We start from the raw sequence: 9,145 nt of genomic DNA, 5'->3' as shown, positions 1-9,145 counted from the left end.
CTCTCCGTCTCTCGCTCCCACCCACCCCCACACCCCGCCCAGTCTCTCCCTCTCTCTCTCCCCCGCCAGGTCTGTCTCTCTCGTCTCTCTATACCTCCCCTCATTCTCTTTCTCCCTAGCTCACACCCTCTCAAGTCGCACTCACATGCTCTGCCCCCTCCTCTGCCTGGCTCTCTCCCCTCCCCTCCATTACTCTCTGTAAGAGCCCTCACCCTAGACAGCACTCTCCTGCTTACTTCCTCTCACCCTGAGACCTATGCGCGCGCGCACACACACACACACGGCCTATGGCCACTGGGGAACTCCTGGATGGAACAGAGGGCATCAGCCTGGCCCCTCACCTCCTTGAAAATCATCCTCACGACCACCACGGCCTAGACGGAGAGGGGGGAGGGCGGGGGAAAGAGAGAGGGAGAGCGAGGGGGCACGCGATCGCAGGCAGTGAGAGGGGGAGTGGGAGGGCGCGCAAACGGAGGCAGAGAGAGAGGGGGAGAGAGAGATGGCGCGCGATCGAAGGCAGGGAGAGAGAGAGAGAGAGCGCGCGATCGGAGGCAGGGAGAGGGAGAGAGAGAGAGAGAGGGAGCATGCGATCGGAGGCAGGGAGAGGGAGAGAGAGAGAGAGAGGGAGCATGCGATCGGAGGCAGGGAGAGGGAGAGAGAAAGAGAGGGCGCGGGAGAGAGCGACCGAAGCAGGTGACCGGAGGCAGGGAGAGGGGTGACGCGAGGAAGGGAGAAAACAACAGAATAGATAGAGAGAGAGAAACAAAGAGACAAAATCAATTAAGACACCCTGGGAAAGGGGATTGACGATAACAATCCCTCTGGAATGACACTTCAACACTGGTTCCTTGCACAGTCCAAATGTTTGAACAATATTTGGCACGCCAAACATGAGGGACCAACTAAAAATTCCAATACTCCCATCTGCACCTGGACAACATAACCCATTACAGATCACATTGTAAACCACAGACCATGTTCCCTCAGTCAGACCCACACCGGGAGCACCGTGCACAGTTCCCGTCTCTGTGTCCCTCAGTCAGACCCACACCGGGAGCACCGTGCACAGTTCCTGTCTCTGTATCCCTCAGTCAGACCCACACCGGGAGCACCGTGCACAGTTCCCGTCTCTGTGTCCCTCAGTCAGACCCACACCGGGAGCACCGTGCACAGTTCCCGTCTCTGTGTCCCTCAGTCAGACCCACACCGGGAGCACCGTGCACAGTTCCCGTCTCTGTGTCCCTCAGTCAGACCCACACCGGGAGCACCGTGCACAGTTCCTGTCTCTGTATCCCTCAGTCAGACCCACACCGGGAGCACCGTGCACAGTTCCCGTCTCTGTGTCCCTCAGTCAGACCCACACCGGGAGCACCGTGCACAGTTCCCGTCTCTGTATCCCTCAGACCCACACCAGGAACACCGTGCACAGTTCCCGTCTCTGCATCCCTCAGTCAGACCCACACCGGGAGCACCGTGCACAGTTCCCGTCTCTGTATCCCTCAGTCAGACCCACACCGGGAGCACCGTGCACAGTTCCCGTCACTGTATCCCTCAGTCAGACCCACACCGGGAGCACGGTGCACAGTTCCCGTCTCTGTATCCCTCAGTCAGACCCACACCGGGAGCACCGTGCACAGTTCCCGTCTCTGTGTCCCTCAGTCAGACCCACACCGGGAGCACCGTGCACAGTTCCTGTCTCTGTATCCCTCAGTCAGACCCACACCGGGAGCACCGTGCACAGTTCCCGTCTCTGTGTCCCTCAGTCAGACCCACACCGGGAGCACCGTGCACAGTTCCCGTCTCTGTATCCCTCAGACCCACACCAGGAACACCGTGCACAGTTCCCGTCTCTGCATCCCTCAGTCAGACCCACACCGGGAGCACCGTGCACAGTTCCCGTATCTGTATCCCTCAGTCAGACCCACACCGGGAGCACCGTGCACAGTTCCCGTCTCTGTATCCCTCAGTCAGACCCACACCGGGAGCACCGTGCACAGTTCCTGTCTCTGTATCCCTCAGTCAGACCCACACCGGGAGCACCGTGCACAGTTCCTGTCTCTGTGAAGCTACAATTGCCTGACTCACCTCGATCTCCTCCTCGGCCAAAGCCCCCTCGCTCCTGTCTCCTCCCTTCTGCGATATCAACGCGTAATGTCCGGTCCCCGTAGAGCTGAAGGTGTAGGGGTAAGGAGTAGGATGAGCGAGAGAGAGAGAAAGGTGAGAGGGGTTGGGGGGTAGAGACAGAAAGGAACAGACCAACAGTATTATGGAGGGAGTGAGATACAGAGATGGGGGCAGGGTGGAGTGATACATAGAGCGGGTGTGGGGGAGTTACAGAGAGAAAGAGAGAGAGAGAGAAAAAGAGTTACAGCGAGAGTGAGAGGGAGCGACAGAGAGAGTGAAAGTGAAGAGATAGCCACAGAGGAGGGAGAGAGACAGCCAGAGTGGGGGGTGGGGGGTGACAGTCACGGTGGTGGGTGGAGAGAGACAGAATGAGGGATGTGTGGAGGAAAGGTACAGAGAATGAGATTGCACCAGGAAGACAGTCGGATGGGGAGAGTGAGATATAGGGCGACAGAAGGAAGAAACGAGAGAGCAATGAACGTGCAAAACCATCAGGTGACAGAAACCCACAGCTTCATGTCGAATCATTCACAAATTACAGCCACAACCAAACATCATTCCGCACTTCGATTCCAGTCTGTAACACCCTCCCCGGTATCTGTTATTCTGTATATAAACCACCCCGAACCCCTCGATGAGATTCCAGTCTGTAACTCCCTCCCGGGTATCTGTTATTCTGTATATAAACCCCCCTGAACACCTCGATTAGATTCCAGTCTGTAACCCCCTCCCGGGTATCTGTTATTCTGTATATAAACCACCCTGAACCCCTCGATGAGATTCCAGTCTGTAACTCACTCCCGGATATCTGTTATTCTGTATATAAACCACCCTGAACCCCCTCGATTAGATTCCAGTCTGTAACTCCCTCCTGGGTATCTGTTATTCTGTATATAAACCACCCTGAACCCCTCGATGAGATTCCAGTCTGTAACTCACTCCCGGGTATCTGTTATTCTGTATATAAACCACCCTGAACCCCTCGATTAGATTCCAGTCGGTAACTCCCTCCCGGGTATCTGTTATTCTGTATATAAACCACCCTGAACCCCTCGATGAGATTCCAGTCTGTAACTCACTCCCGGATATCTGTTATTCTGCATATAAATCATCCCGAACCCCTTGGTTAGATTCCAGTCTGTAACTCCCTCCCAGGTATCTGTTCTTTCGAGGGAACCGCTACAATATGAAAGTGTAAAACACTCACAGCTCCATCAAACGTTAGTGCTTCCTCAAGAGTTTCGACATCATCAAATTCCACGTAACAAAACCCTGCAGAAAAGACAACAAAACGTTCACCTATTAAATACAACTTCCTCAGACAAAAACATGGTTACCGCCACAGTTCCCGTCTCTGTGTCCCTCAGTCAGACCCACACCGGGAGCACCGTGCACAGTTCCCGTCTCTGTATCCCTCAGTCAGACCCACACCGGGAGCACCGTGCACAGTTTCCCGTCTCTGTGTCCCTCAGTCAGACCCACACCGGGAGCACCGTGCACAGTTCCCCGTCTCTGTGTCCCTCAGTCAGACCCACACCGGGAGCACCGTGCACAGTTCCCGTCTCTGTATCCCTCAGTCAGACCCACACCGGGAGCACCGTGCACAGTTTCCCGTCTCTGTGTCCCTCAGTCAGACCCACACCGGGAGCACCGTGCACAGTTCCCCGTCTCTGTATCCCTCAGTCAGACCCACACCGGGAGCACCGTGCACAGTTCCCGTCTCTGTATCCCTCAGTCAGACCCACACCGGGAGCACCGTGCACAGTTCCCGTCTCTGTATCCCTCAGTCAGACCCACACCGGGAGCACCGTGCACAGTTCCCGTCTCTGTATCCCTCAGTCAGACCCACACCTGGAGCACCGTGCACAGTTCCCGTCTCTGTGTCCCTCAGTCAGACCCACACCCGGAGCACCGTGCACAGTTCCCATCTCTGTGTCCCTCAGTCAGTCCCACACCGGGAGCACCGTGCACAGTTCCCGTCTCTGTATCCCTCAGTCAGACCCACACCGGGAGCACCGTGCACAGTTCCCGTCTCTGTATCCCTCAGTCAGTCCCACACCGGGAGCACCGTGCACAGTCCCCGTCTGTGTATCCCTCAGTCAGACCCACACCGGGAGCACCGTGCACAGTTCCCCGTCTCTGTATCCCTCAGTCAGACCCACACCGGGAGCACCGTGCACAGTTCCCATCTCTGTATCCCTCGGTCAGACCCACACCGGGAGCACCGTGCACAGTTCCCGTCTCTGTATCCCTCAGTCAGTCCCACACCGGGAGCACCGTGCACAGTTCCAATCTCTGTATCCCTCAGACGGACCCACACCGGGAGCACCGTGCACAGTTCCCGTCTCTGTATCCCTCAGTCAGACCCACACCCGGGAGCACCGTGCACAGTTCCCCGTCTCTGTGTCCCTCAGTCAGACCCACACCGGAGCACCGTGCACAGTTCCCGTCTCTGTGTCCCTCAGTCAGACCCACACCGGGAGAACCGTGCACAGTTCCCGTCTCTGTATCCCTCGGTCAGACCCACACCGGGAGCACCGTGCACAGTTCCCGTCTCGGTATCCCTCGGTCAGACCCACACCGGGAGCACAGTGCACAGTTCCCGTCTCTGTATCCCTCGGTCAGACCCACACCGGGAGCACCGTGCACAGTTCCCGTCTCTGTATCCCTCAGTCAGACCCACACCGGGAGCACCGTGCACAGTTCCCGTCTCTGTATCCCTCAGTCAGACCCACACCGGGAGTACCATGCACAGTTCCCATCTCTGTACCCCTCGGTCTCCAAGTCTCTGCCCCCCTGTCATGACTCTGCCTCGATACATCTTCAACGATGCTATCACGCCTGTCCCTACCACCTCCACGTGCCAGGCACCCACCTCTGTGTAAGGAACCTCCCATGCACCTCTGCCGCAAACATTTCCTGTCTAATTCGCGACCCCTCGTAATTGAGTCCTTCCAACTCTCAGGGGAAAGCAGAAGTGCTTGGCTATCCGCCCGTTCTATATCTCTAATGATTTTGTGGACCTCACTCAGGCCCCTTCTCCCCCCCCAAATGCGACTTTCTGATGAAAGTAATCCGAGTCTACACCACCTCTCTTTGGAACGAGCCTCTGGATGTGGGTTTGCTCGCTGAGCTGGAAGGTCCACTTCCAGACGTTTCGTCACCCTATTAGGGGAACATCCTCACTGGGTCTCCTGGGACACTGAAGACGTTACGTAGCAGGGTGACAAAACGTCTGGAAACGAACCTTCCAGCTCAGCGAGCAAACCAATATTCAAAACCTCAACCTGAGCTGCAAAACTTCTCAAAACTCGCCAACAGCGAGCCTCCACTCCGTACCAGGCAACGCTCTGGTGACCCACCTCTGTACGCTGTCCAAAGCGAAGCACTTTTCCCATCCAAGGAGCTATGCCAATGCCTTTTAACTGTTACGGGGGCTCAGTTGTTTGTACTGCTGCCTCACGGCGCCAGGGACCTGGTTTGGATCCCACCCTCGGGGAAGGACTGTCTGTGTGGGACTTTGCACATTCTCCCCGTGTCTGGGTGGGTTTCCTCCGGGTGCTCCGGTTTCCTCCCACAGTCCAAAGATGTGCAGGTTAGGGTGGATTGGCCGTGGGGAAGTTGTCCCGTACTGCCCAGGGATGTGCAGGTTAGGGTGGGTTGGCCGTGGGGAAATTGTCCCGTAGTGCCCAGGGATGTGCAGGTTAGGGTGGATTGGCCGTGGGGAAGTTGTCCCGTAGTGCCCAGGGATGTACAGGTTAGGGTGGATTGGCCGTGTGGAAATTGTCCCGTAGTGCCCAGGGATGTGCAGGTTAGGGTGGGTTGCCCGTGGGGAAATTGTTCTGTAGTGCCCAGGGATGTGCAGGTTAGGGTGGATTGCCCGTGGGGAAATTGTCCCGTAGTGCCCAGGAGTGTTGTAATTAGGTACGTGTATTAGTCAGGGGTAAATGTAGAGTTATGGGGAAAGGGTTTGGGTGGGATACTCTTTGGAGGATTGGTGGCGACTTGTTGGGCTGAAGGGTTTGTTCCCACATGCGAGAGAGACAGAGACAGAGAGACAGAGAGACAGAGAGACAGAGAGACAGAGAGACAGAGAGACAGAGAGACAGAGAGACAGAGAGACAGAGAGACAGAGAGACAGAGAGACAGAGAGACAGAGACAGACAGACAGAGACAGACAGAGACAGACAGAGAGACAGAGACAGAGACAGAGACAGAGACAGAGACAGAGACAGAGACAGAGACAGAGACAGAGACAGAGACAGAGACAGAGACAGAGACAGAGAGACGCACACAGAGAGACGCACACAGAGAGACGCACACAGAGAGACGCACACAGAGAGACGCACACAGAGAGACGCACACAGAGAGACGCACACAGAGAGACGCACACAGAGAGACGCACACAGAGAGACGCACACAGAGAGACGCACACAGAGAGACGCACACAGAGAGACGCACACAGAGAGACGCACACAGAGAGACGCACACAGAGAGACGCACACAGAGAGACGCACACAGAGAGACGCACACAGAGAGACGCACACAGAGAGACGCACACAGAGAGACGCACACAGAGAGACGCACACAGAGAGACGCACACAGAGAGACGCACACAGAGAGACGCACACAGAGAGACGCACACAGAGAGACGCACACAGAGAGACGCACACAGAGAGACGCACACAGAGAGACGCACACAGAGAGACGCACACAGAGAGACGCACACAGAGAGACGCACACAGAGAGACGCACACAGAGAGACGCACACAGAGAGACGCACACAGAGAGACGCACACAGAGAGACGCACACAGAGAGACGCACACAGAGAGACGCACACAGAGAGACGCACACAGAGAGACGCACACAGAGAGACGCACACAGAGAGACGCACACAGAGAGACGCACACAGAGAGACGCACACAGAGAGACGCACACAGAGAGACGCACACAGAGAGACGCACACAGAGAGACGCACACAGAGAGACGCACACAGAGAGACGCACACAGAGAGACGCACACAGAGAGACGCACACAGAGAGACGCACACAGAGAGACGCACACAGAGAGACGCACACAGAGAGACGCACACAGAGAGACGCACACAGAGAGACGCACACAGAGAGACGCACACAGAGAGACGCACACAGAGAGACGCACACAGAGAGACGCACACAGAGAGACGCACACAGAGAGACGCACACAGAGAGACGCACACAGAGAGACGCACACAGAGAGACGCACACAGAGAGACGCACACAGAGAGACGCACACAGAGAGACGCACACAGAGAGACGCACACAGAGAGACGCACACAGAGAGACGCACACAGAGAGACGCACACAGAGAGACGCACACAGAGAGACGCACACAGAGAGACGCACACAGAGAGACGCACACAGAGAGACGCACACAGAGAGACGCACACAGAGAGACGCACACAGAGAGACGCACACAGAGAGACGCACACAGAGAGACGCACACAGAGAGACGCACACAGAGAGACGCACACAGAGAGACGCACACAGAGAGACGCACACAGAGAGACGCACACAGAGAGACGCACACAGAGAGACGCACACAGAGAGACGCACACAGAGAGACGCACACAGAGAGACGCACACAGAGAGACGCACACAGAGAGACGCACACAGAGAGACGCACACAGAGAGACGCACACAGAGAGACGCACACAGAGAGACGCACACAGAGAGACGCACACAGAGAGACGCACACAGAGAGACGCACACAGAGAGACGCACACAGAGAGACGCACACAGAGAGACGCACACAGAGAGACGCACACAGAGAGACGCACACAGAGAGACGCACACAGAGAGACGCACACAGAGAGACGCACACAGAGAGACGCACACAGAGAGACGCACACAGAGAGACGCACACAGAGAGACGCACACAGAGAGACGCACACAGAGAGACGCACACAGAGAGACGCACACAGAGAGACGCACACAGAGAGACGCACACAGAGAGACGCACACAGAGAGACGCACACAGAGAGACGCACACAGAGAGACGCACACAGAGAGACGCACACAGAGAGACGCACACAGAGAGACGCACACAGAGAGACGCACACAGAGAGACGCACACAGAGAGACGCACACAGAGAGACGCACACAGAGAGACGCACACAGAGAGACGCACACAGAGAGACGCACACAGAGAGACGCACACAGAGAGACGCACACAGAGAGACGCACACAGAGAGACGCACACAGAGAGACGCACACAGAGAGACGCACACAGAGAGACGCACACAGAGAGACGCACACAGAGAGACGCACACAGAGAGACGCACACAGAGAGACGCACACAGAGAGACGCACACAGAGAGACGCACACAGAGAGACGCACACAGAGAGACGCACACAGAGAGACGCACACAGAGAGACGCACACAGAGAGACGCACACAGAGAGACGCACACAGAGAGACGCACACAGAGAGACGCACACAGAGAGACGCACACAGAGAGACGCACACAGAGAGACGCACACAGAGAGACGCACACAGAGAGACGCACACAGAGAGACGCACACAGAGAGACGCACACAGAGAGACGCACACAGAGAGACGCACACAGAGAGACGCACACAGAGAGACGCACACAGAGAGACGCACACAGAGAGACGCACACAGAGAGACGCACACAGAGAGACGCACACAGAGAGACGCACACAGAGAGACGCACACAGAGAGACGCACACAGAGAGACGCACACAGAGAGACGCACACAGAGAGACGCACACAGAGAGACGCACACAGAGAGACGCACACAGAGAGACGCACACAGAGAGACGCACACAGAGAGACGCACACAGAGAGACGCACACAGAGAGACGCACACAGAGAGACGCACACAGAGAGACGCACACAGAGAGACGCACACAGAGAGACGCACACAGAGAGACGCACACAGAGAGACGCACACAGAGAGACGCACACAGAGAGACGCACACAGAGAGACGCACACAGAGAGACGCACACAGAGAGACGC

General features: G+C 56.6%; 1 protein-coding gene across 1 annotated transcript in view; it reads right to left on the bottom strand.

Moving 5' to 3' along the window:
- Positions 1-218: 218 nt before the first annotated feature.
- Positions 219-9,145, bottom strand: part of LOC148138247 (eukaryotic translation initiation factor 4H-like) — a 20,949-nt gene continuing 12,022 nt past the window's right edge. Inside the window, exons 3-5 of the mRNA XM_087981789.1 lie at positions 3,332-3,396; positions 2,086-2,170; positions 219-374 (exon numbers count right to left, since the gene is read on the bottom strand). Coding sequence (XP_087837915.1) covers positions 325-374; positions 2,086-2,170; positions 3,332-3,396 — 200 coding nt within the window. The 3' untranslated portion in view covers positions 219-324. The remainder of the gene's footprint in view (positions 375-2,085; positions 2,171-3,331; positions 3,397-9,145) is intronic.

Source organism: Chiloscyllium plagiosum, unplaced genomic scaffold (genome assembly GCF_037043375.1).
Source record: "Chiloscyllium plagiosum isolate Xiang-an unplaced genomic scaffold, Cpla_swu_hap1 HiC_scaffold_41, whole genome shotgun sequence".
In the NCBI taxonomy this organism is placed as follows: Eukaryota; Metazoa; Chordata; class Chondrichthyes; order Orectolobiformes; family Hemiscylliidae; genus Chiloscyllium; species Chiloscyllium plagiosum.
Note: the sequence above shows the minus strand (reverse complement) of the source record. Positions and strands in the feature narration are given on the sequence as shown.